Here is a 27,664-nt window from a genome sequence, read left to right as displayed (position 1 = left end):
ATGTTGTGTGTGTGTATATATATTTTTGATATTACACATCAACATTTAATAGCAGAAAGAGGGCGGGAGCCGCCTGTTTTTTTTTTTTTTTCACCTGAGTGTGAATGCACCAGATCTGTCACCATGCAGGGGGTAGAGAGAATGTCACGGAGGAGCTATGTCTTTCTTCATCGTGTATCCATCCACATAGTATTTTAATTGGCTTTTTTTTTTTTTTCCTCCGCTGAAAAAAAGAGAAGGAACAAAGGTGAGCGGAGGGATGAATCATAACCCGGTGGAGAGAATGCGCCGCTCCGGGTTTCTGTTTTCCGACGTGTCGTTATGAACGCCCCACACAATAAGCGGGAAAACTGGCGTCACCTGATTGTTGTCTCCTGAAACCGGACAATGGAGCGGCTGACATTCCTTCCGTGTTGGATCAGGCTGTGTCATAGAAACCCGAGTCGTCGTCAGTCATTGGATGAAAATATAACCGCATAGAAAGCCAAGGTGTGTGTGCGATAATGTGGTGCGTGTGTGTTCGTGCGTTGTATGTTGATGGTTGATGGTTGATGTACAGGCCTGGAGGGCAAACGCTCCGGGCTGCTCTCGTTAAGAACCTGTCAGTCACTGGCAGAGAAGAACCACAAGGAGTCCAAATTGCAGCATTGAGGGTGTGTGCTGGTATGTGTACATGTGTTTGTGTGTGGAGGAGAAAAAAAAAACATGCATTCAGACTCTTAGCTGTCCCCTTCCGAAGTAAGCAGGGAGAAAAAATATGGAATACAGGAAAAGCCGTGTTGCTACATGATGCCACACTGCCCTCCAGTGGCTGGGAGCGGTTTTACACTCACACGTGAGTTGTGAAACACAGGAGGTGGGCGTGTTTTTTTTCTTTGTCACGCAATGTAAAATCAAACTCTGCAAGAGGAAGTGGGCGGGAGTGTAATTTTAACCAAAGTTGTAAGTTGCACTCAGGAGATGCATCGACAAAGTCATCCAAAAACTGTAGACAGGACAGAAAAAGCAGAAGTGTAAAATATATAAGTATGATACTGAATAAGTGCAAAAAAGTAGTACTATTCCCAAAATAGACATTTTTTCATGCACCCCTGATGCCTCCTCTGAATGGACAGAGAATACGCAGACCTGTTTACAGCCTTCTAAATACAGATTTGAACATTTTTAGAGCGCTCTAGACATGAAATAACACCCCTATAGTATCCGCTGCACTCATATTAACCAAAATACATAATAAATGATGGAAAATAAGTCATAAATAAGACATAATAAGACTCAAGTCAGCTTAATTTAGGCCAAAAAGTAGTCAACCCTGGATACAATTAATCAGAACTGAATCTACTGTCGCAAAAAGTATGATACTGAATAGGTGCAAAAAAGTAGGACAATTCCCAAAATAGACATTTTTTCATGCACCCCTGATGCCTCCTCTGAATGGACAGAGAATACACAGACCTGCTTACAGCCTTCTAAATACAGATTTGAACATTGTTGGAGCGCTCTGGACATCAAATAACACCCCTATAGTATCCCCTTCACACATATTGACCAAAATACATAACAAATGATGGAAAATAAGTCATAAATAAGACATAATAAGACTCACAAGTCAGCATTCGGAGTGTGATGGCTTATCAGTGTAACATTACTGACACCTAGTGACCAGTGTGGAATACTGCATCTCATCACAATGACTTTGAAAGCGTCTTCTGAATGCCTTATATTTATATTTAATGAAATTGGTCATTTTTATGCTTGAAACTCAGACCTGTTTACAGCCTTCTAAATACAGGTTTGAACATTGTTAGAGCGCTCGAGACATGGAATAACACCCCTATAGTATCCTCTGCACTTGTAATGGTAATGGTTTTATTTCATTTGAACATGCATCAGATTACAATTGAATGCATCACATAATCAGTTCACAGTTCCACATGTCCAAAAGGAGTAGGAAGAAGCAAAGCTTATTAAATCCTACCCCTCCATCTGGTACTTTTACAATCAGTAACTGTTGCATTTGTTCACTTCCTGCATTCTATAATACAGTTTAAGGGGTTTTTTTTGTTGTTGTTGATTTTTTTGTCCCGTTTCCTCCCACATTCCAAAAACATGCTAGGTTAATTGGCGACTTCAAATTGTAAGGTAAAATAAAGGTATGAAAGTGAGTGTGAATGGTTGTTTGTCTATACGTGACGTGTACCCCGCCTCTCGCCCGAAGACAGCTGAGATAGGCTCCAGCACCCCCCCCCCCCCCGTGATAAATGAACTCACTGACCGTGGCTCTTTACCGTTCGGCTGTGGTGTTTTTGTGTCCTTGTTGAAGTGTGTCGCACCTGCCGTGGTGTTTGTTCCATGTGGGTTCTGCCTTCCTTCGGTCCACGGGTACAGCTGGCTTTTGTCTTTTGTCGTTGGTTTTGTTGGGGAGGAGGGCTTGCAGTTGTCGGAGTCGGGGTACTGTACTGCATACTGTACTGCGAGCAACAATTCACTTCAATTCAATTCTGTTAGCTGTTAGCATATCATCAATATCTTTAAATATATTTGTTTAAAATGCATTTGTTTAAATATGTGCACGTTTGACCACTAATAGGCTGTACCCAACAGCATGATTTATTCATTGATATATTCATATAAAACCCTGATAGGGTGAAACTGCATAATTCAAGTGGTGAAGGACGACTGTACATTACGCATTTGTGTCGTCTTTTTAATAATATACTGTATAATCATACCAGCCTGGAAAAGGAATAGGTCAAATAAATCATGAAGGGCCCAAAATGACGAAATAGCATGTAAACGTCCGATGGCAATTGTATCTTTCACAACAAACCCACACAACTTTGGTACGAGGTGCATTATTAAAAAAACAAACAAAAAAAAACTTAAACTGTATTATGGAAAGCAGGAAGTGAACAAATGTAACAGTTACTGATTGTAAAAGTACCAGATGGAGGGGTAGGATTTAATAAGCTTTGCTTCTTCCTACTCCTTTTGGACATGTGGAACGGTGAACTGATTAGGTGATGCATTCAATTGTAATCTGATGCATGTTCAAATGGAATAAAACCATTACCATAACATGCATCAGATTACAATTGAATGCATCACATAATCAGTTCACAGTTCCACATGTCTGAAAGGAGTAGGAAGAAGCAAAGTTTATTAAATCCTACCCCTCCATCTGGTAGTAACTGTTACATTTGTTCACTTCCTGCGTTCCATCATACAGTTTAAGGTTTTTATTTATTTATTTATTTATTTTTTGACACACCTTGTATTTAGCAAACATATTTCGCAACGTATTGACCAAAAGACGTAATAAATGAAGGAAAATAAGTCGCAAATATGACATAATAAGACTCACAAGTCAGCATTCGGAGTGTGGTGGCTAGCCAATAGCCACCACACTCCGAATGCAGTGTAACATTACTGACATTACATTACTGACACCTAGTGACCAGTGTGGGATACTGCATTTAAAGTCATCACAATGACTTTAAAAGCGTCTTCTGAATGCCTTATATTTATACTTTAGTGAAATTAGTCAATCAGTAACTGTTGCATTTGTTCACTTCCTGCTTTCCATAATACAGTTAGTTTTTTTTTTTTAATAATGTACCTCGTACCGAAGTACAAGGTGATATGAGCATCCAATGCCATAATGGGTACCATAGTAAGTGTCAATATAGTGATATATATAGCACATCATGACTGGTTCAAGACTCAAGTAGGATTCTTAATTTTTGGAATGGAATATTTATTCAAAGGTAGGGCGTAGAAAGCCTGTTTACAGCCTTCTAAATATGTTTTTAAACATAATTAGAGCCCGCTAGGCATGAAATAACACACATAAACACTCATGTTACCCTGTATGATATAATCATAGAAAAATCCATCCATTTATTTTCTATGCCGCTTATCCTCAGTAGGCTCTCAAGGGTATGCTGGAGCCTATCCCAGCTGACTTTAGGCGAGAAAGGCGGGGTACACCCTGGACTGGTACACATGTGCACCCAAGTAATACTGTAAATGGTTTTAACTGTGGTGAGACCAGCCACGTTGTTGCTGAGGTTCACATCGGGAGTGACCAGGATGGATAGGATCAGTAACAATTACATTAGACGGACATTACATGTTAGAGACCTCGGAGATAAAGTCAGAGAGGCCAGACTGAGATGTCCAGAGGAGATTTATGGCTGTAGTGAAGGAGGACATGAGGGTAGAGACAGATCCAGAAGACAGGGTTGGATGGAGGAGATTGATTTGCTGAAGGGAAAAGCCCAAAGAGAAAGAAGAAGAAGAAATAGTTTAATGGTTCTTGGTTTATGTGACCAACAACCATTGTGACAAATTGTTCCTGATTTCAAGATGTGGAAACTCTTAACACAGGAAGTCCATATTTAGACATGCTAAAAATGTGATCTATTAGCTGTAGCATTAAGGACCCACTGGAGTTTATATCCATACCTTCTAAAAAATAAAATTTGCAGGTGTTAAATGTAAGAACTGTATTTATATGCCAAATAAACTCAAACTTGATCAATGAACACAACTTGAAATGAATAAAGTTTGGATCTTTTGAATAAAAAATAATAACAACATGGAGGGCGGAGTCCAAAAGAAGAGGACCTTGGAGATGTTTCACTTCTGTTTGCCTGTTGCCTCATTCTCAACATTCCACTAAAAGTCTGATTCCCAGCAAGGCACATGTGAGTGAACACAAAATATGGAAAAGTATCATTTGTGTAAAAAAAAAAAAAAAAAAAATTAACTGATTTTTTTTTTTTTTTTTTCAGTCAGATGGCTTTCACACATCTGAGATGAGGACTTCCTGTTCTGGGTGACAGTGCTGAAATGAAGCTTCCTGTCACCAAACGTTAAGGTGAAGGCAACCTAATTCAGCCTGACATCACTCTCACTTCACTTGAGGACCAAGGCGAGGTTTTTCGGCTTTGAGGAACGAGTCCAGGAAGCTGCCTCAACTGATAAGACTTCTAGTATGTCTCTTAAATGTCCTCTTTCCGTTCTTTTCCTCATGTTGACTTGGTAGTTGGATGAAGACCGGTTGAGAGTGGTGGTGTGAGTTTTTGTCTTTTTTTGTTTCTCGCCCCCCCCCACCCCCTCGCTAGGTGACGTGTGTAGGGTGTTTTGGGGGGCACACATGGAAGGTCGGTGTCGTCTCAGGACCCTGCTGCTGTGGGCTGCTGTCATCTCTTTGTCCCACTGTAAGTAACCATTGACCCTCACGAAGGGCGTGGGAGGCCCTCCTTGTCAATGTCACTTTTTCTTTAAAAAAAAACAGTGAATTAATTTTAATGATTAATTATTAACAGTCATTTACAGTTTGTACGCTCACAAAAAAGGACAGCTTGAGCAAATATGGTGACGTTTTTGACAAAGTTGTGTTTCTGTTCTGCTTTGTATGAGGTTGTGGGTGTGACATGGCATAAGTATGTGTGCAAAGAAGAAGGTAAGGGAGACAATTTATGGCTGTCAAGTACGTTGCGATCCGAGCCGATAAACCTGGAAATGTGTGTAAGTTTGCCGCATACAGTGTATGTCTGCTGTCAATCATGGTGAAAAGGTATCACGGTATGTAGTATGTAGTATGTAGTATGTAGTATGTAGTATGTAGTATGTAGTATGTAGTGTTTCCCATAGGACTGCAGGCGAATGGTGTCGCTGGTAGGGTAAATGATGATTACTTTTATGGAAAGACAAAAAGTGAGTAATACGTGTGAGTAATACTTGAAATGTATTGAATTTATAAGGAATCTTAGAGTAAAGTTCCTGTATCGTTTGGGTATCTTATTGCCGGGCCGAGTGCCTGGTTTTTGGGAATCACGATAATTATCGGACATATCAGCATAAAAATAAAAAAAATTATATATATATATATATTTTTTTATAGTATATATATAGTATATATAGATATATATAGTATATATGTAATGTAATTTTGTAAATAATTTTTATAGTATATATATACATATATACTATATATATACATATATATACTATAAAAATTATAAAAAATTAAATATATATATATCAATACTATATATATACTATATATGTATATATATATATATATATATATATATATATAATTTTTAATATACTATATATGTATATATATACAATAAAAATTAAAAAAAAAAAAAATATATATATATATATATATATGTATAATTTTTGTTGCTAATTTCCCCGCTGAGGGACGAATAAAGGCATATCATTCATTCATATACTATATATATACTATAAAAAATTATATAAAAAACTATATATATGTACTATATATATATAAATGTAAAAAAAATAAATATATATATACTATATATGTATATATATACTATAAAAGTTTTTAAAAAAATTATACATATATACTATATATATATACTATATATACATTTTTAAAATTTTTATGCTGATATGTCTGATATATATAGTATAGTGTATATATATATATATATATACATAAATATTCATTTTTTTTCACGATTATGAAAACCGATTTAAAAAAATGCTGTATACAACACATACGTATGTGTTCATTCCACCACAGAAGATAAGTCATGTTACACATATCGGTATCGATATCGGCTGTTATTGGTATCGGACATTGAGAGTTGGACAATTTCAGCATATCGTTTTTTGGCCAAAAAAAAGGGCCAATATTGGATATCCCTAATACTAATGTATTATATTATACAGTATGTCATGGGTATAAGTTATTTTATTTATAAGTTTCACTTTTGTCTCTCTTGGTGCGTTTACGGCCCGCTGAATGAAATCCGAACGCTTAACAAACAAACGACATGTAAAAATGTTTCATTTAGCTGTATAATCACATATTTATTCATTATTACTGATTGAGATGTGAGAAAATGTGCAAATATTTTTTTGACCAAAAATCTGACATCTTAGAACATACAGTGTAGTACGACTATACTGAAATACAAAACCATTTGTAAAGGTTTGGGACTCCAGCAAACCACAGCGAGAGCCATTATCCACAAATAGCAAAAACATGTAAGAGGTCACAAAAGACCCCACAACAACATCCCAAAAAACTGCAAACCTCACTTGCCTCAGTTAAGGTCAGTGTTCATGACTCCACCATAAGAAAGACACCAAAACAGCCTGCATGGAAATATTCCAAGACCTCGACCCCGATGAACAAAAAAGAACATTAAGGCTCGTCTCAATTTTGCCAGAAAACATCCTTCAGACCTTTGGGAAAATACACCTTTGGGGTACACCCTGGACTGGTGGCCAGCCAATCACAAGGCACATATAGACAAACAACCATTCACACTCACATTCATACCTATGGATAATTTGGAGTCGCTAATTAACCTAGCATGTTTTTGGAATGTGGGAGGAAACCGGAGTACCCGGAGAAAAACCCACTCATACACGGGGAGAACATGCAAAAGTCACACAGAGAGGGTGGAATTGAACTCCGCTCTCCTAGCTGCGGGCCTGTGTGCTAACCACTTAATCGCCGTGCAGCCCACCGAGCTAATGAGTTGGCTTCTAATTTACTTTTTCAAAACTTAAGGAGTAAAAAATTTACCACTTCCACACGGAATGGGAGAACTTTTTTCCTTTCTGTAATGTCAGATATGCCATGGCTGATTTCATGCAGCGTTAAGGTAATGTAATGCGAGGTAATGTCTCAATGTTTTGGCCGAGGGTGGAATCAAACTCGGGTCTTGTGCTCACTACTAAACAAGGTGTTATTGTAGTTTTTCATTCATTCATTCATTTTCTACCGCTTTTTCCTCACGAGGGTCACGGGGGGTGCTGGAGCCTATCCCAGCTGTTTTCGGGCGAGAGTCGGGGTACACCCTGGACTGGTGGCCAGCCAATCACAGGGCACATATAGACAAACAACCATTCACACTCACATTCATACCTATGGACAATTTGGAGTCGCTAATTAACCTAGCATGTTTTTGGAATGTGGGAGGAAACCGGAGTACCCGGAGAAAACCCACGCATGCAAACTCCACACAGAGATAGCCGAGGGTGGAATTGAACCCTGGTCTCCTAGCTGTGAGGTCTGCGCGCTAATCACTAGACCGCCATGTCGCCCTACTGTAGTTTTTTTTTTCCTTCAAAACAATACCAATAACTTATTATAAGGGAACTTAATTGAATATTTATCGTTATAGTCCACTTGATTCAGTGACAAACAAGTCAGTTGATTTCGGATCATCTGCTCACGATCGTCATTTGAGCGTGGAATTGAACGCCAGTCTCCATAGCTGCGTGGCCTGCACGCTAGCCACTCGTCCCAAATGTTAACCATAGAATGGTCAGTCCTTTATATAGCGTATATTATACTGGTCCATATACTTGAGCACCAGCTTGACCACTTCCGTGTTGCATTCTATGTAGTCCTCACTTCCTGTCTGAATGGAGCTGAGTGAGGGCCGAGCAGACAGACGCAGAACTCAAGTAAATGACTTGAGAAGTGGGGGGGACAAAAAAAAGGGGAAGCACAAAAATGAAGAAGTGACTGTAGTTCAGAAATGTTGGGCCGGCTGTACCAACTAAAGCGGTTTTCTTCAAGTGAGTGTACTTGTCGAAATGCTGGATGTGGAGACAAAACGATTTGATGGTGGAATAAAAGTAATAGAAGCGTACTGACGACGATACCCGCTCAGTGTATCGACATGTGAAAGCTTTTCACTGTGGAACGACAAGGCAATATGTCAGCGTTAGGTGGTGAAATGTCAGTGCGAGGAGCATGCATCACCAGAGCAAAACCACATCCTGATTGTCGCAGTTCAAACCCATCACTTGTTGACGTTTGTGCACCCAATGTTTCATTACCTCCTACAGGTTAATCACATCCAAGTTTGTATACTTTCAGGATATTATTTTCAATTAGTAATTTACCAAAAATCAATGTTAACTTGTGTTTTGTTTTTTTTCCTAAAGTGAAACCAAATGTGGGCGTGCAAAGCAGGAAATTGTGGTCTGCTTTCTGAAATGATGATTTTGGGGGGGGGAAAAGTGGGCTAATAAATTGACAATAAAAGCACAAATACTGCGGATTTCAGAAAACAACAGATGGAATGATATAGCACTCTGCCACAAGCAATGGAGTCTGTAAAATTAAATAATTGTAAAAAAAATTATATATATATATACTAGTTGTGTCTTGTTGTGTCTTGACAAACAATGATGTGCTTTTTTTTTTTTTAATGAGTACTTCTTTGTTTTCATTTCCAGGTCAAAACATATCAGGTGAGTGACAATCCATAGTATTTAACGTTATTATATAATGAATTATTAATTATATAAATATATAATTAAAATATAATTTATTTTTATATAATTATAAAAAACATTTTCTTAAGGAAAATTTGCTATTTCAAATGAGCTACTGAGCTGTTTAAAATCTTCAGTGCTTGTTCAATGTTGCCACTGTCATGAATTAGATCATTATAAAATATTGTGAATTAAAATATATAATTAAATATATATAAAAATTGTAAGAAATTCTATAAATCAATTATATAAAGTAATTAATTATTAAGTATATAAATATATAATTTAAATATAATATTTTTTTATATAATTGTAAAAAACATTTTCTTAAGTAAAATTTGCTATTTAAAATGAGCTACTGAGCTATTTAAAATCGTCAGTGTTTGTTCAATATTGCCACTGTCATGAATTAGATCCTTATAAAATATTATGAATTAAAATATATAATTAAATATATATATAATATTTTTTTATAAATTCTATAAATTAATTATATAAAGTAATTAATTATATAAATAGATAATTTAAATATAATATTTTTTATATAATTGTAAAAAACATTTTCTTAAGTAAAATTTGCTATTTAAAATGAGCTACTGAGCTGTTTAAAATCTTCAGTGTTTGTTCAATATTGCCACTGTCATGAATTAGATCCTTATAAAATATTATGAATTAAAATATATAATTAAATATATATATAATTTTTTTATAAATTCTATAAATTAATTATATAAAGTAATTAATTATATAAATAGATAATTTAAATATAATATTTTTTATATAATTGTAAAAAACATTTTCTTAAGTAAAATTTGCTATTTAAAATGAGCTACTGAGCTGTTTAAAATCTTCAGTGTTTGTTCAATATTGCCACTGTCATGAATTAGATCCTTATAAAATATTATGAATTAAAATATATGATTAAATATATATTAAAAAAAATTATAAATTCTATAAATTAATTATATAAAGTAATTAATTATATAAATATATAATTTAAATATAATATTTTTTTATATAATTGAAAAAAACATTTTCTTAAGTAAAATTTGCTATTTAAAATGAGCTACTGAGCTGTTTAAAATCTTCAGTGTTTGTTCAATGTTGCCACTGTCATGAATTAGATCCTTATAAAATATTATGAATTAAAATATATAATTAAATATATATATAATATTTTTTTATAAATTCTATAAATTAATTATATAAAGTAATTAATTATATAAATAGATAATTTAAATATAATATTTTTTATATAATTGTAAAAAACATTTTCTTAAGTAAAATTTGCTATTTAAAATGAGCTACTGAGCTATTTAAAATCGTCAGTGTTTGTTCAATATTGCCACTGTCATGAATTAGATCCTTATAAAATATTATGAATTAAAATATATAATTAAATATATATATAATATTTTTTTATAAATTCTATAAATTAATTATATAAAGTAATTAATTATATAAATAGATAATTTAAATATAATATTTTTTATATAATTGTAAAAAACATTTTCTTAAGTAAAATTTGCTATTTAAAATGAGCTACTGAGCTGTTTAAAATCTTCAGTGTTTGTTCAATATTGCCACTGTCATGAATTAGATCCTTATAAAATATTATGAATTAAAATATATAATTAAATATATATATAAAAAAAAATATAAATTAATTATATAAATATATAATTTAAATATAATATTTTTTTATATAATTGTAAAAAACATTTTCTTAAGTAAAATTTGCTATTTAAAATGAGCTACTGAGCTGTTTAAAATCTTCAGTGTTTGTTCAATGTTGCCAATAATTATATCATTATAAATTCTATAAATTAATTATATAAAGTGATTAATTATTAATTATATAAATATATAATTAAAATATAATTAATTTGTATATAATTATAAAAAAACATAAAAAGTAAAAAAAGTAAAATTTGCTACATTTGTGCCTTTCCAAATGAAAAATGGAGAGAGACAGAGAGATGTATTAAAAGCCTGTGTAATGTCTCTAATGTAAGCGTGTGACATCTTCATCGTCTCATGAATCACATTCTTTTCAGACTCAAATGATTCAAACACAAGCCCGGTACAACCCCCAGGAAACCTTCCTCGGATCTCCAATGACACGGAGGCCACGAACAGTGAGTCTTGTCTTTATTTTGAATGATCGTTTAGCATATTATGTGAGGATGAGCTCATATTGTCCCTGTCCTTTTTCCCCATCAATATACAGCCTCTGAAACCATCCAGTGTGAGTATTATTTGCCTTAAGGCGATCCTCTGTTTACTGGTTTGGTTTGTATCCCGAGGATTACCTGTAAATTGATTAAACATCTCCTGCTGTTCCGGTTTTCGAGATTGACATTGTTGTGTTTTTGCACCGTACAGGCTCCTACACCGTGACACCGATAAAGTACGGTTTTAGGTTCAACATCAGCAGCTCTGCCGCTGGCGTGTACGACATTGTTTTGATGGATGACGGCCTGCCGCTGACAAGAAACTCGAACACCACATCGGTCAACGTCACGCACCTGAAACCCTGCACTGGATATGAGCACAGCGTTACATATCGCAGTGGCGACGACAAGGAAGCAAAACAAGGAGTTCTTTGTAACTTGACAAACCCGATGCCAAAGACGTTTACAGCGAATATACGTGAGTATATAAGAATAAGATATTTGCAGTTAATATCAGACATTTATTAATGAGACACTTCCATGCACATTGTAGATAAAAGTGATGTCACCAGTGACACCGCCAATGGTTGTCTTTGGTTGTCTTCTGAGTGGAACATCAGCACTTCACTGTCACTTCCTGAAGATTTTCATATGGAGATCGCCGGCAATGACGTGTGCATCAGGCCGGCCTATAGCGCCATTTGCTCTGAATTCACAACAAGCTTTGCAAGAAATTGTACTCCCTACGACTTGACCACGTTCTTCAGTGCTGGTATAGTAATGTTCAACTATGTAGGTACATCATGGCGACCTGTTTCCACACTTACTTCCTGTCGGTTGTCTTTTACAGATGTTTTTTTAACTCCAGATGAGATAAAGCAGAATTTTACCATGACAATTCCTTCAAATATCACAGCCTATTTACCCCCCAAATGCACCAATCACTCCACTGTTTACGTCTGTGAGGGTAAGTAGATACGCTAGTGTATGATCAGCTGTGACCTTAACGTGTCGATACACAGTCATGCCTCGTTTAACGTAGTCAGTTGCTTCCGGACCCGACTGTGATAAGTAGTTTTCATGTTTAGAAATAAATATAAATTTTTGTAGTTTGTAGAGCATCCTTCAAAATAAGAATTTTAGCGCTATTAGAGCACTCTAGACATGAAATAACACCCCTATAGTCACTTTTACACTCGTATTACCCGATAAAGTAGCCATACAATTAGTTTTCTTGTTTATAAATAAATATACATTTTTGTTGTTTGTAGAGCATCCTTCAAAATAAGAATTTTAGCGTTATTAGAGCACTCTAGACATGAAATAACACCCCTATAGTCACTTCTACACTCGTATTACCCGATAAAGTAGCCATACAATTAGTTTTCTTGTTTATAAATAAATATACATTTTTGTTGTTTGTAGAGCATCCTTCAAAATAAGAATTTTAGCGTTATTAGAGCACTCTAGACATGAAATAACACCCCTATAGTCACTTTTACTCTCGTATCACCCGATAAAGTAGCCATACAATTAGTTTTCTTGTTTATAAATAAATATACATTTTTGTTGTTTGTAGAGCATCCTTCAAAATAAGAATTTTAGCGTTATTAGAGCACTCTAGACATGAAATAACACCCCTATAGTCACTTTTACACTCGTATTACCCAATAAAGTAGCCATACAATTAGTTTTCTTGTTTATAAATAAATATACATTTTTGTTGTTTGTAGAGCATCCTTCAAAATAAGAATTTTAGCGTTATTAGAGCACTCTAGACATGAAATAACACCCCTATAGTCACTTTTACTCTCGTATCACCCGATAAAGTAGCCATACAATTAGTTTTCTTGTTTATAAATAAATATACATTTTTGTTGTTTGTAGAGCATCCTTCAAAATAAGAATTTTAGCGTTATTAGAGCACTCTAGACATGAAATAACACCCCTATAGTCACTTTTACACTCGTATTACCTGATAAAGTAGCCATACAATTAGTTTTCTTGTTTATAAATAAATATACATTTTTGTTGTTTGTAGCGCATCCTTCAAAATGAGAATTTTAGAGTTATTAGAGCACTCTAGACATGAAATAACACCCCTATAGTCACTTTTACACGCGTATTACCCGATAAAGTAGCCATACAATTAGTTTTCTTGTTTATAAATAAATATACATTTTTGTTGTTTGTAGAGCATCCTTCAAAATAAGAATTTTAGCGTTATTAGAGCACTCTAGACATGAAATAACACCCCTATAGTCACTTTTACTCTCGTATCACCCGATAAAGTAGCCATACAATTAGTTTTCTTGTTTATAAATAAATATACATTTTTGTTGTTTGTAGAGCATCCTTCAAAATAAGAATTTTAGCGTTATTAGAGCACTCTAGACATGAAATAACACCCCTATAGTCACTTTTACACTCGTATTACCTGATAAAGTAGCCATACAATTAGTTTTCTTGTTTATAAATAAATATACATTTTTGTTGTTTGTAGCGCATCCTTCAAAATGAGAATTTTAGAGTTATTAGAGCACTCTAGACATGAAATAACACCCCTATAGTCACTTTTACACGCGTATTACCCGATAAAGTAGCCATACAATTAGTTTTCTTGTTTATAAATAAATATACATTTTTGTTGTTTGTAGAGCATCCTTCAAAATAAGAATTTTAGCGTTATTAGAGCACTCTAGACATGAAATAACACCCCTATAGTCACTTTTACACTCGTATTACCCGATAAAGTAGCCATACAATTAGTTTTCTTGTTTATAAATAAATATACATTTTTGTTGTTTGTAGAGCATCCTTCAAAATAAGAATTTTAGCGTTATTAGAGCACTGTAGACATGAAATAACACCCCTATAGTCACTTTTACACTCGTATCACCCGATAAAGTAGCCATACAATTAGTTTTCTTGTTTATAAATAAATATACATTTTTGTTGTTTGTAGAGCATCTTTCAAAATAAGAATTTTAGCGTTATTAGAGCACTGTAGACATGAAATAACATCCCTATAGTCACTTTTACACTCGTATTACCCGATAAAGTAGCCATACAATTAGTTTTCTTGTTTATAAATAAATATAAATTTTTGTTGTTTGTAGAGCATCCTTCAAAATAAGAATTTTAGCGTTATTAGAGCACTTTAGACATGAAATAACACCCCTATAGTCACTTTTAAACTCGTATTACCCGATAAAGTAGCCATACAATTAGTTTTCTTGTTTATAAATAAATATACATTTTTGTTGTTTGTAGAGCATCTTTCCAAATAAGAATTTTAGCGTTATTAGAGCACTCTAGACATGAAATAACACCCCTATAGTCACTTTTACACTCGTATTACCCGATAAAGTAGCCATACAATTAGTTTTCTTGTTTATAAATAAATATACATTTTTGTTGTTTGTAGAGCATCCTTCAAAATAAGAATTTTAGCGTTATTAGAGCACTCTAGACATGAAATAACACCCCTATAGTCACTTTTACACTCGTATTATCCGATAAAGTAGCCATACAATTAGTTTTCTTGTTTATAAATAAATATACATTTTTGTTGTTTGTATAGCATCTTTCAAAATGAGAATTTTAGCGTTATTAGAGCACTCTAGACATGAAATAACACCCCTATAGTCACTTCTACACTCGTATTACCCGATAAAGTAGCCATACAATTAGTTTTCTTGTTTATAAATAAATATAAATTTTTGTTGTTTGTAGAGCATCTTTCCAAATAAGAATTTTAGCGTTATTAGAGCACTCTAGACATGAAATAACACCCCTATAGTCACTTTTACACTCGTATCACCCGATAAAGTAGCCATACAATAAGCCATTTGAGACATAAATAAGACATGAGCCGCATTATTATCTATGTTTATCTATTTGTCTATGTAACATTACTGACACCTAGTGACCGGTGTGAAATACTGCATATCAACAGCATGTATTTGAAGGCATCTTCTGAATTATTGATACAGTTGTCCCTTATTTTTTTTCAGTTAATTGGTTCCACAATTGACAGAGCTGTGAGAAATGAAAAATAACAATAAATATCAATGTTCAAATATTATTCCACAGCAGAAACCACATAACGGATTGACAGTTGGCCCTTTTGTGTTTTTTCAGAAATTAATTAATAAATGACTGCTGTTTCCTGGTAGATTATGGTCTGTTATTAGTCTGGTATTATTAGTATTTTGGTCACTAGGCAGCAGTAATGGCACAAAACATTGAGACATTACCTCGCATTACATACATTACCTTAACACTGCATGCAAGTCAGCTATGGCATATCTGACATTAAAGAGAGGAAAAAAGTTCTCCTATTCCGTGTGGAAGTGGTAAGTTTTTGGCTCCTTAAGTTTGGGAAAAAATGAATTAGAGGCCATCTGATTAGCTCGGTGGGTGGCACGGCGCACGCAGGCCCGCAGCTAGGAGACCGGAGTTCAATTCCACCCTCTCTGTGTGACGTTTGCATGCTCTGCCCGTGCATGCGTTTTCTACGCCGGCTTCCTCCCTCATTCCAAAAACATGCTAGGTTAATTAGCGACTCCAAATCGTCCATAGGTATGAATGTGAGTGTGAATGGTTGTTTGTCTATATGTGCCCTGTGGCACATTGGAAATATATTATTATATTATATTATAATATATTATTATTATTATAATATTGGAAATATAATAACTGTCTATATAAGGTCCCACAGTTGACTGTGCATGTCAGAGCACAAACACCAAGCATGAAGTCAAAAGAACTGTCTGTAGACCTGCGAGACAGGATTGTCTTGAGGCACAAATCTGGGGAAGGATACAGAAACATTTCTGCTGCTTTGAAGGTCCCAATGAGCACAGTGGCCTCCATTATTCCTAAATGGAAGACGTTTGGAACCACCAGGACTCTTCCTAGAGCTGGCCGGCCTTCTAAACTGAGCGATCGGGGAAGAAGGGCCTTAGTCAGGGAGGTGACCAAGGCCCCGATGGTCACTCTGTCAGAGCTCCAGCGTTCCTCTGTGGAGAGAGGAGAGCCTTCCAGAAGGACAACCATCTCTGCAGCAATCCACCAATCAGGCCTGTATGGTAGAGTGGCCGGACGAAAGCCACTCCTTAGTAAAAGGAACATCGCAGCCCGTCTGGAATTTGCCAAAAAGCACCTGAATGACTCTCAGACCATGAGAAACAAAATTCTCTGGTCTGATGAGACAAAGATTGAACTCTTTGGTGTGAATGCCAGGCGCCATGTTTGGAGGAAACCAGGCACTGCTCATCACCAGGCCAATACCATCCCTACAGTGAAGCATGGTGGTGGCAGCATCATGCTGTGGGGATGTTTTTCAGCAGCAGGAACCGGCAGACTAGTCAGGATAGAAGGAAAAATGAATGCAGCAATATATAGAGATATCCTGGATGAAAACCTGCTCCAGAGCGCTCTTGACCTCAGTAGACTGGTCATGTACCTTGACCATATAGACAGTAGACATTAGCACACAGCCAAGATCTCAAAAGATTGGCTTCAGAACCACTCCGTGAATGTCCTGGAGTGGCCCAGCCAGAGTCCAGACTTGAATCCGATGGAACATCTCTGGAGAGATCTGAAAATGGCTGTGCACAGACGTCTCCCACCCAACCTGATGGAGCTTGAGACTTATTGCAAAGAAGAATGGGCAAAACTGCCTAAAGATAGGTGTGCTAAACTTGTGGGATCATATTCAAAAAGACTTGAGGCTGTAATTGCTGCCAAAGGTGGATCAACAAAGTATTAAGCAAAGGCTGTGAATACTTATGGAAATGTGATTTTTTTGTTTTCTATTTTTAATAAATTCAAAACATGTCAAAAAAAACTTTTTTCACATTGTCATAATGGAGTATTTTGTGTAGAATTTTGAGGTAAGAGATGAATTTAATTCAGTTTGGAATGAGGCTGTAACATGACAAAATGTAGAAAAAGTCAAGCGCTGTGAATACTTTCCGGATGCACTGTATACAATACAATATATATATATATATATATATATAAGTTCCAGCACTTTGTGACCCATACCGATATGGACTTATGTCTCTCCTCAGACATGGACGTCAGTAAAGTCAGCGTAAATGTGTCTCACCTTGAACCTTTCACAAACTACAACTGTACCGGTCACATCGTGGAGCACAATGTCACCATGGCAACGCTACCGCCTCTCCTGGTCAGGATTGACTGCGGTACGTTGGAATAAACCTCAAACGATATCAGTGACGACTTTGCAAAATAAGCTTTTCAGCGTTAAAAAAGATGTTTTGTTCCTCATCCACAGATCTTCAGATACAAATTACAAACTCTCATGTGACTCCTGAATCCATCGGACTGGAGTGGACGACAGAAAGTCAAAATTGTAGAGGTATCGCTTCTGAATTGAAAGAACTATCATATGAATGCAGCTGTGTGCCTCAAATAGAGGAAAAGAAGAAGTCTGGAAAAAGTAAGTAAGCCATATGCACGCTGGTGTTGTTGACATTAAATGTGTTCTAAGAGGGAAATAATATACTTTTCAGGTATGGCAAGCAAACACCCAGACCCTATTGGATGTACTGTTACCGCTTTGAGTCCGTACACTTCATATATATGTACGATCCACCCCACTTACAGAAATAAGCATATTGGCCAAGTAACCACTGCAGATCCATTGGATACTGCCATTGGAGGTAAGTGGCAAAAAGACAATGGCTGTGTTCGAAACCGCATACTAACTAATGGTAATGGTAATGGTAATGGTTTTATTTCATTTGAACATGCATCCGATTACAATTGAATGCATCACATAATCAGTTCGCGGAAAATACGGTACTTAATTCTATGCTTGATCAAACGTACTTAAAATTTGTCAGATCAAATCTTCATCGCGGGCTGCATGGCAGAAGGAGTGGTTAGCGTGCAGGCCTCACAGCTAGGGGCTAGGAGGAGTTCAATTCCACCCTCGGCCATCTCTGTGTGGCGTTTGTTGTGCTCCATGATTGGCTGGCGACCAGTCCAGGGTGTATCCCGCCTCTCGCCCGAAGACAGCTGGGATAGGCTCCAGCACCCCCGCGACCCTCGTGACTGTAGAAAATAAATGAATGAATGTTTTAGCATGCGTACATCGCCTTATGGTGCGGAAACTACGGTACTTAATTCTATGCTTGATGAAACATACTTAAGATTTGTCTGATCAAATTTTGATCGTGAGCGTGCAGGCCTCACAGCGAAGAGACCCGAGTTCAATTCCACCCTCGGCCATCTCTGTGTGGAGTTTGTTGTGCCCTGTGATTGGCTGGCGACCAGTCCAGGGTGTATCCCGCCTCTCGCCCGAAGACAGCTGGGATAGGCTCCAGCACCCCCGCGACCCTCGTGACTGTAGAAAATAAATGAATGAATGTTTTAGCATGCGTACATCGCCTTATGGTGCGGAAAATAGGGTACTTAATTCTATGCTTGATCAAACGTACTTAAGATTTGTCAGATCAAATCTTGATCGTGAGGGTGCAGGCCTCACAGCGAAGAGACCCGAGTTGAATTCCACCCTCGGCTATCTCTGTGTGGAGTTTGTTGTGCCCTGTGGTTGGCTGGCGACCAGTCCAGGGTGTATCCCGCCTCTCGCCCGAAGACAGCTGGGATAGGCTCCAGCACCCCCGCGACCCTCGTGACTGTAGAAAATAAATGAATGAATGTTTTAGCATGCGTACAGCGCCTTATGGTGCAGAAAATAGGGTACTTAATTCTATGCTTGATCAAACGTACTTAAGATTTGTCAGATCAAATCTTGATCGTGAGGGTGCAGGCCTCACAGCGAAGAGACCCGAGTTGAATTCCACCCTCGGCTATCTCTGTGTGGAGTTTGTTGTGCCCTGTGATTGGCTGGCGACCAGTCCAGGGTGTATCCCGCCTCTCGCCCGAAGACAGCTGGGATAGGCTCCAGCACCCTCGCGACCCTCGTGACTGTAGAAAATAAATGAATGAATGTTTTAGCATGCGTACATCGCCTTATGGTGCGGAAAATAGGGTACTTAATTCTATGCTTGATCAAACGTACTTAAGATTTGTCAGATCAAATCTTGATCGTGAGGGTGCAGGCCTCACAGCGAAGAGACCCGAGTTCAATTCCACCCTCGGCCATCTCTGTGTGGAGTTTGTTGTGCCCTGTGATTGGCTGGCGACCAGTCCAGGGTGTATCCCGCCTCTCGCCCGAAGACAGCTGGGATAGGCTCCAGCACCCCCGCGACCCTCATGACTGTAGAAAATAAATGAATGAATGTTTTAGCATGCGTACATCGCCTTATGGTGCGGAAACTACGGTACTTAATTCTATGCTTGATGAAACATACTTAAGATTTGTCTGATCAAATTTTGATCGTGAGCGTGCAGGCCTCACAGCGAAGAGACCCGAGTTCAATTCCACCCTCGGCCATCTCTGTGTGGAGTTTGTTGTGCCCTGTGATTGGCCGGCCACCAGTCCAGGGTTCCCCCGCGACCCTCGTGCGGATAATCGGTAGAAAATGAATGAATGAATCCTTATTGTTGTGTAAAACTTCAAAACATGATATTAGCGTCCGCTATGTTTCAAACGTTTCTAAGTTTTGATTTCACCCCAGTGCCAGACGGCGTCACTGACCTGAAAGCAGCAACTGTTGAAAACAACGAGATTCAAGTGACCTGTCAACATTCAAATCAATTCAATGGGCCAAACGATGCATTCATTGCAATACTCCGTCGGGATGGTAGTAAAATGGCGGAAAGTGAGCAGAGGAAAACAATCTGTGAGTTCCTATTCACAGATTTGAGCTACTCTACAACCTACCACGTGGAGGTGTGTACATTCCATTTCAACTTCTGTGTGATTTGAAGTTTTTGTTATTTTCTTATTTTTGTTATTTATATTTCTTATTTTCTTTTTGGGGAGTCCTGTATTGTTCCTGTAAAAGACCTGCTCTGCTGTTTCAGGTGTTGGCCTCCAACAAGGATTTCAACAGCTCAATCTCGCAAGACACCACTACTACTCGTTGTATGTGTGTTTTTTTTTTCCGTACATGGAAATTTACCTGGCACTGTAAATATACTCTATCTGGGATTGTGTTGTTTATTTTGCAGACAATGACAAAGCCCTCACTGGGTTTCTTATTTTCCTCATCATTTTCACATCCGTGGCACTGCTCGTGGTTCTCTACAAGATCTACGTAGTTAAACGCCAAAGGTCCCGGTAGGTATTTTTCGCTAACTTGTTCCTAAAGTTCGCACCGTTCAACTTTTACAAGGCTGATTGCATTTATAACTGTGTCATATTTTGGTCCTGCTAACATCATATGAACTTTTATTTTATTTTGATTTGCTTGCAGAGACATGAGTGAAAACCTGCTTCTTATTCCCAATGCAAGTAAGTACAGAACATAGAATAGACTCCTACTACGCCCACTTGTCCTGTGACTGGGTTGTATGGACAATACATTTAACATTTAACGTATTCAATCCCAGACATTTTATAAAAGACATCCATCTCAGTATCTGCAATTTTAGACTCATTTTTGACTAAATTTTCAGCCTTTTTTGTGTTCTAGGGCTATATAGAAATGCTACATACCAAAAAGTTTTCTTCTACAGTTTTCTGTTCTTTACTAATCAGCAGTAGTTCATTCATTCATTTTCTACCGCTTTTCCTCACGAGGGGTGCTGGAGCCTATCCCAGCTGTCTTCAGACGAGAGGCAAGGTACACCCTGGACTGGTGGCCAGCCAATCACAGGGCACATATAGACAAACAACCATTCACACTCACATTCATACCTATGGACAATTTGGAGTCGCTAATCAACCTAGCATGTTTTTGGAATGTGGGAGGAAACCGGAGTACCCGGAGAAAACCCACGCATGCACGGGGAGAACATGCAAACTCCACACAGAGATGGCCGAGGGTGGGGAAAGACAAAATAAGAAGCCAAAAAGTTACCACTTCCACACAAAATAGGAGGAGAACTCATTCATTAATTCGTCCATTTTCTACCGCTTATCCTCACGAGGGTTGCGGGGGGTGCTGTCGCCTATCCCAGCTGTCTTCGGGCGAGAGGCGGGGTACACCCTGGACTGGTCGCCAGCCAATCACAGGGCACATATAGACAAACAACCATTCACACTCACATTCATACCTATGGACAATTTGGAGTCGCTAATTAACCTAGCATGTTTTTGGAATGTGGGAGGAAACCGGAGTACCCGGAGAAAACCCACGCATGCACTGGGGAGAACATGCAAACTCCACACAGAGATGGCCGAGGGTGGAATTGAACTCAGGTCTCCTAGCTGTGAGGTCTGCGCGCTAACCACTAGACCGCCTTGCAGCCTATTATTATTATTATTCACTTAATTCCCAACCTGCGTGCAATGGTGTGCGTTACGTGCGGTCGGCGTGTCAGGAGCACATTAAAAAAAATCATTTGTGTGATGGTGTGTTCTTCCAGAGAGCCTTTCTGTGGAACCAATTGAAGCTGACACATTGCTGGAAGCATACAAAAGGAAGCTGGCTGATGAGGGACGCCTCTTTCTGGCTGAGTTTCAGGTTTTGTGCATTGTATTTTGTTGGGATTATCATTTGGTGCTCAGGGAGGGGCATACAGTCAAAGATTATATTTTTATGCTTTCAGAGCATCCCGAGAATTTTTACACGGTACTCCATGAAAGAAGCCAAAAAACCTTGCAATGCCGTCAAGAACCGCTATGTGGACATCCTACCATGTAAGTGACTTTTTTTTAAATTGGTCAGCATGTGGCTGTTGCAGGAAAGACTCACTTCGTCTTATGCAGAGCTTTATTTCTTGACGGCTCAAAAACCCCACAATCACAAAGATGGAACATCTTATATAGTGCTAACATTTTCGCGCCAAAAGAGAGGGATCAAACCTGCCCCCAACCCGCTTACTGACTGGGTGAGAGACCTGCCCCATAGTGTCCACCGCACAACCCCCCACCCCGAACACCCAGAAGGGAATCCTAGGGAGAAGGCGAAAACCTAACAGGGCGCCTCACCAGCCTGCCACCAAGGGGCAAAATCTGCAAAGGGGAAGAAGGACAGTCTTCTCTGATCCGCGCAGGGTTGGTCGGGGACCTCGGGTGGGGCGGGGGGGCGACCACAACGAGGGACCTGTGCTGGCAACATCTCTTCCCCCGCTACCATATGCGCAGGTTTAAGCCTATCCACAAGCTTGTTACGGCCGCCAAAATCCAGCACAAAACCCATGCTCGAGCACCCGAAAAGGACCATCGTAGGGGGGGCTGAAGGGGCGACCGGTGGGCGTCATGGCGTACAAAAACAAAACAAGCCGAACTAAGGTCAAGTGGCGCGAATGAACGCGGAATACAGTGGTGAATGAGCCCAGGGGCCCCAGGGCCCTTAGACACGAAGGGACGCGGTCGGGATCACGTCGGGGTCACCAATGTTGCCGTTGCAGGAAAGACTCACTTCGTCTTATGCAGAGCTTTATTTCTTGACGGCTCAAAAACATTTTCGCGCCAAAAGAGAGGGATCAAACCATGCCCCCAACCCGCCTACCGACTGGGTGAGAGACCTGCCCCCTAGTGTCCACCACACAACCCCCCACCCCGAACACCCAGAAGGGAATCCTAGGGAGAAGGCGAAAACCTAACAGGGCGCCTCACCAGCCTGCCACCAAGGGGACCTCGGGGGGGGGGCGACCACGACGAGGGACCTGTGCTGGCAACATCTCTTCCCCCGCTACCATATGCGCAGGTTTAAGCCTATCCACAAGCTTGTTGCGGCCGCCAAAATCCAGCACAAAACCCATGCTCGAGCACCCGAAAAGGACCATCGTAGGGGGGGCTGAAGGGGCGACCGGTGGGCGTCATGGCGTACAAAAACAAAACGAGCCGAAATAAGGTCCAGTGGCACGAATGAATGCGGAAAACAGTGGTGAATGAGCCCAGGGTCCTTAGACACGAAGGGACGCGGTCGGGATCACGTCGGGGTCACCAATGTTGCCGTTGCAGGAAAGAAAGACTCACCTCGTCTTATGCAGAGCTTTATTTCTTGACGGCTCAAAAACATTTTCGCGCCAAAAGAGAGGCATCAAACCACGCCCCCAACCCGCCTACCGACTGGGTGAGAGACCTGCCCCCTAGTGTCCGACCACAAGCGTTTCATTAAAATTAGTAATAAAAAACAGTTGACAACCATACTGAATATGTTCTCTCTTGAACAGACGATTACAACCGAGTCCAGCTGAGAACAGGAAATGGAGAAGTCGGCTGCGACTACATCAACGCCAGCTTCGTCGATGTACAAGTCACTTTTGCTTGCATTCTGTGTGAAAGGTGCAAACTTATTGAATGTTTCTTCCTGTGCAGGGATACAACGAATCCAAGAAATACATTGCAGCTCAAGGTACCAAAGTGTTCTCTGTCTTGCACTTGCACTTAGTCCTATGTGTACTAAGTGTGCATGGTTGTGTGTGTCTTATGTCTGCTTCAGGCCCAAAGGAGGAAACTGTGTGCGACTTCTGGAGGATGATCTGGGAGCAGCAATCTTCTATCATTGTCATGGTAACACGCTGCGAGGAGGGAAACAAGGTAGTTTAACATGAAACACAAACACAATTGACCTCATGCAGGTTGAAAGTTCAATTTCATTCATTCATTCATTTTCTACCGCTTTTCCCTCATGACGGTCGCGGGGGGTGCTGGAGCCTATCCCAGCTGTCGCACACAGAGACAAACAACCATTCACACTCACATTCATACCTATGGACAATTTGGAGTCGCCAATTAACCTAGCATGTTTTTGGAATGTGGGAGGAAAATGTGGGAGTATTATTTATTATAAACCACATGTTTAGCATCGCCTTATGGTGCGGAAAATATAGTACTTAATTCTATGCTTGATCAAACTTAATTAAGATTTGTCAGATCAAATCTTGATTGTGGGTTGCACGGTGAAGGAGTGGTTAGCGCACAGGCCTCACAGCTAGGAGACCAGGGTTCAATTCCACCTTCGGCCATCTCTGTGTGGAGTTTGTATGTTCTCCCCGTGCATGCGTGGGTTTTTCTCCGGGTACTCCGGTTTCCTCCCACATTCCAAAAAAAACATGCTAGGTTAATTGGCGACTCCAAATTGTCCATAGGTATGAATGTGAGTGTGAATGGTTGTTTGTCTATATGTGCCCTGTGATTGGCTGGCCACCAGTCCAGGGTGTACCCCGCCTCTCGCCTGAAGACAGCTGGGATAGGCTCCAGCACCCCGTGCGACCCTTGTGAGGATAAGTGGTAGAAAATAAATGAATGAATGTTTTAGCATGTGTACATCGCCTTATGGTGTGGAAAATACGGTACTTAATTCTATGCTTGATCAAACTTACTTAAGATTTGTCAGATCAAATCTTGATCGTGGGCTGCGTGGCGGAAGGAGTGGTTAGCGTGCTAGGATACCCAAGTTCAATTCGACCCTCGGCCATCTCAGTGTGGAGTTTGTTGTGCCCTGTGATTGGCTGGCGACCAGTCCAGGGTGTACCCCGCTTCTCGCCCGAAGACAGCTGGGATAGGCTCCAGCACGCCCCGCGACCCTCGTGAGGATAAGCGGTAGAAAATGAATCCTGATCGTTGTGTAAAACGTCAAAACTTGATATTAGCGTCCACTTCTCGACTCCTATTGACTACTTCCTGAGTCTGCACTCTAAGCATCATGGGAACTGTTTTTCCGCTAGCCATAAATTAGCCGTATCATTGTTTAGGTTGCAGGGTTCAAAGCGTGTTGAAAGCCTTAGTTGGTGTGTTACATTGTGATAACAAGGTTGTGTTTTCATGGTCTGTGTTCTATTGCAGGTCAAGTGTGTGCAATACTGGCCATCTCCTGACCGAGAGACAGAAATATACGAGGAGTTTGTTGTCAAGCTCACTTCAGAAGATCACTTCCCTGATTATACTATCCGCAATCTTAGCCTGACTAATGTGAGTCTCGGATGAAACCGTGAAAATGTGCATTAATACTGCAGAAAGATGCATCGGTCTCATGAAGTACTCATTGAGCCGTGTGGTATCCTGCCATGTGTTTTACATGTGTTTTAGAGGAGAGAGAAGAGCACAGAGAGAGAAGTGACCCACATCCAGTTCATCAGTTGGCCTGATCACGGCGTTCCCGGGGAGCCCCACCTCCTCTTGAAGCTCAGACGGCGAGTTAATGCCTTTAAAAACATTTTCAGTGGGCCCATTGTTGTCCACTGCAGGTAAGTCAACTTATAAAATAAGATAATTCGTCCCATTCAAAGTAGAAGTGCAAAATCAGAAGTTCTAAATACTTCATACAGCGACATACACTCTACATGTTGACTACAGTATTTCTGCGTATTCCTGCGATACCTCTCATTCACTCACTTTGGATGTATCATCCTGTCACTAAATACTAAGATGACAGAGGCCATCAGTCATAGAAGGTCCCCCCCCCCCCTGCACTCCTCACTGACCTCTTTTGTAAAGTGCAGTACATTGTTGTATCCACAAAATAGGATAATAAATGGAATATTTTCATAGAAAACCTGTTTTACTACCTTCTAAATGTGTTAGAGCCCTCTAGACATCAAATAGCACCCCCACAGTCACCTTTACACTTGACACTTTACTCTAAAAAATCACAAATACTTCAACTTGCTGATATACTTAATTAATCTTCAAACAGCTAAAATAATGCATAAGGCTAAAAACAACCAATTAGCTAAAAATGTCATCCAATACTTCTCTAGAGAGAAGACATATGATCTCAGGGAAGAAGTACATTTGAAACACTTGAAGTCTACATTTGAAGTCCTCACTTCCTTGTTTACGTGCTCAAATTGTTTACAGTAAAACAAGTTAATTGGTTCTAAATATGGTCTTTAACATTATTAGAGCCCTCAAGACATGAAATAACACCCCTATAGTTGCAATAGTATTACTCAATGTAGTCGACGAAAAAGACAGAAACTAAAACATTATATAGACTCAAATACGTTGGTGTTGGGAGTCACATGATCACAGAGTACTTCCTGTTTTGGCTGAAGTCTCATCAATATAACACCTAGTGACCACATAACATACTTTATATTTGTACTGTAGTTACTTTAGCCCAGAAATATGTCACATTTGACAAAACATTTGACATTTCACAAAATAACCAATTAGCTAAAAATGTCATCCAATACTTCTCTAAATTAAATTAAATTAAATTAAATTAAATTAAATTAAATTAAATTAAATTAAATTAAATTAAATTAAATTAAATTAAATTAAATTAAATTAAATTAAATTAAATTAAATTAAATTAAATTAAATTAAATTAAATTAAATTAAATTAAATTAAATTAAATCAAATCAAATCAAATCAAATCAATCAGTTTAGGTGGCTGGGGCATCTAGTCCGGATGCCTTCCGGACGCCTCCCTGGTGAGGTGTTCCGGGCATGCCCAGCCGGGAAAAGGCCCCGGGGCAGACCTAGGACACGCTGGAGGGACTATGTCTCACAGCTGGCCTGGGAACACCTTGGTGTCCTCCCGGTGGAGCTGGAGGAGGTGGCCGGGGACTGGGAAGTCTGGGCTTCCCTACTAAGACTGCTGCCCCTGCGACCCGGACCTGGATAAGCGGAGGAAAATGGATGGATGGGATAAATTAAATTAAATTAAATTAAATTAAATTAAATTAAATTAAATTAAATTAAATTAAATTAAATTAAATTAAATTAAATTAAATTAAATTAAATTAAATTAAATTAAATTAAATTAAATTACATTCAGAAAGCAGGAAGTGAACAAATGTAACAGTTACTGATTGTAAAAGTACCAGATGGAGGGGTAGGATTTAATAAGCTTTGCTTCTTCCTACTCCTTTTGGACATGTGGAACTGTGAACTGATTATGTGATGCATTCAATTGTAATCTGATGCATGTTCAAATGAAATAAAACCATTACCATTACCATTACATAATTAGAGAAAAGACATTTAAGGAATAAAAGAGCCCAAAAACCCACTATTCTGTGTGCCTTGTAGTTTGCACATCGTGCAAAATATAGTGTGTGTGAACTATAAATGTGCACAAACCACGGCATCACTTTTGCATACATTTTCATCATAAACTGAAATATCCACTACCGTATAGTAACCACATTTTTTTAAGCAATTTTAAGTGACAAATGACGAAAGAGTAAATTATTT

At 38.6% G+C, this 27,664-nt stretch overlaps 1 protein-coding gene across 2 annotated transcripts in view; it reads left to right on the top strand.

Moving 5' to 3' along the window:
* The first annotated feature begins 205 nt into the window (after nucleotides 1-205).
* The window catches only part of ptprc (protein tyrosine phosphatase receptor type C), a 38,784-nt gene continuing 11,325 nt past the window's right edge, over nucleotides 206-27,664 (top strand). The window contains exons 1-22 of one of the 2 annotated variants that reach the window (XM_058072319.2): nucleotides 4,811-4,997; nucleotides 5,130-5,225; nucleotides 9,250-9,264; nucleotides 11,346-11,426; nucleotides 11,519-11,536; nucleotides 11,674-11,940; nucleotides 12,016-12,234; nucleotides 12,313-12,429; nucleotides 17,543-17,677; nucleotides 17,770-17,934; nucleotides 18,008-18,157; nucleotides 20,081-20,295; nucleotides 20,430-20,490; nucleotides 20,577-20,685; nucleotides 20,822-20,859; nucleotides 21,936-22,033; nucleotides 22,119-22,209; nucleotides 23,691-23,767; nucleotides 23,836-23,872; nucleotides 23,960-24,057; nucleotides 25,306-25,431; nucleotides 25,549-25,706. In XM_058072319.2, coding sequence (XP_057928302.2) covers nucleotides 5,162-5,225; nucleotides 9,250-9,264; nucleotides 11,346-11,426; nucleotides 11,519-11,536; nucleotides 11,674-11,940; nucleotides 12,016-12,234; nucleotides 12,313-12,429; nucleotides 17,543-17,677; nucleotides 17,770-17,934; nucleotides 18,008-18,157; nucleotides 20,081-20,295; nucleotides 20,430-20,490; nucleotides 20,577-20,685; nucleotides 20,822-20,859; nucleotides 21,936-22,033; nucleotides 22,119-22,209; nucleotides 23,691-23,767; nucleotides 23,836-23,872; nucleotides 23,960-24,057; nucleotides 25,306-25,431; nucleotides 25,549-25,706 — 2,339 coding nt within the window. In that variant the 5' untranslated portion in view covers nucleotides 4,811-4,997; nucleotides 5,130-5,161. Of the gene's footprint in view, nucleotides 490-4,810; nucleotides 4,998-5,129; nucleotides 5,226-9,249; nucleotides 9,265-11,345; nucleotides 11,427-11,518; nucleotides 11,537-11,673; nucleotides 11,941-12,015; nucleotides 12,235-12,312; nucleotides 12,430-17,542; nucleotides 17,678-17,769; nucleotides 17,935-18,007; nucleotides 18,158-20,080; nucleotides 20,296-20,429; nucleotides 20,491-20,576; nucleotides 20,686-20,821; nucleotides 20,860-21,935; nucleotides 22,034-22,118; nucleotides 22,210-23,690; nucleotides 23,768-23,835; nucleotides 23,873-23,959; nucleotides 24,058-25,305; nucleotides 25,432-25,548; nucleotides 25,707-27,664 lie in introns of those variants that run through there. The other variant, XM_058072320.2, reaches the window with a different exon arrangement.

Source organism: Doryrhamphus excisus, linkage group LG4, assembly GCF_037039965.1.
Source record: "Doryrhamphus excisus strain RoL-2023G ecotype Guam linkage group LG4, RoL_Dexc_Guam_v1.1, whole genome shotgun sequence".
NCBI classification, from domain to species: Eukaryota; Metazoa; Chordata; class Actinopteri; order Syngnathiformes; family Syngnathidae; genus Doryrhamphus; species Doryrhamphus excisus.
This window is presented reverse-complemented; position numbering and strand designations above follow the sequence as displayed.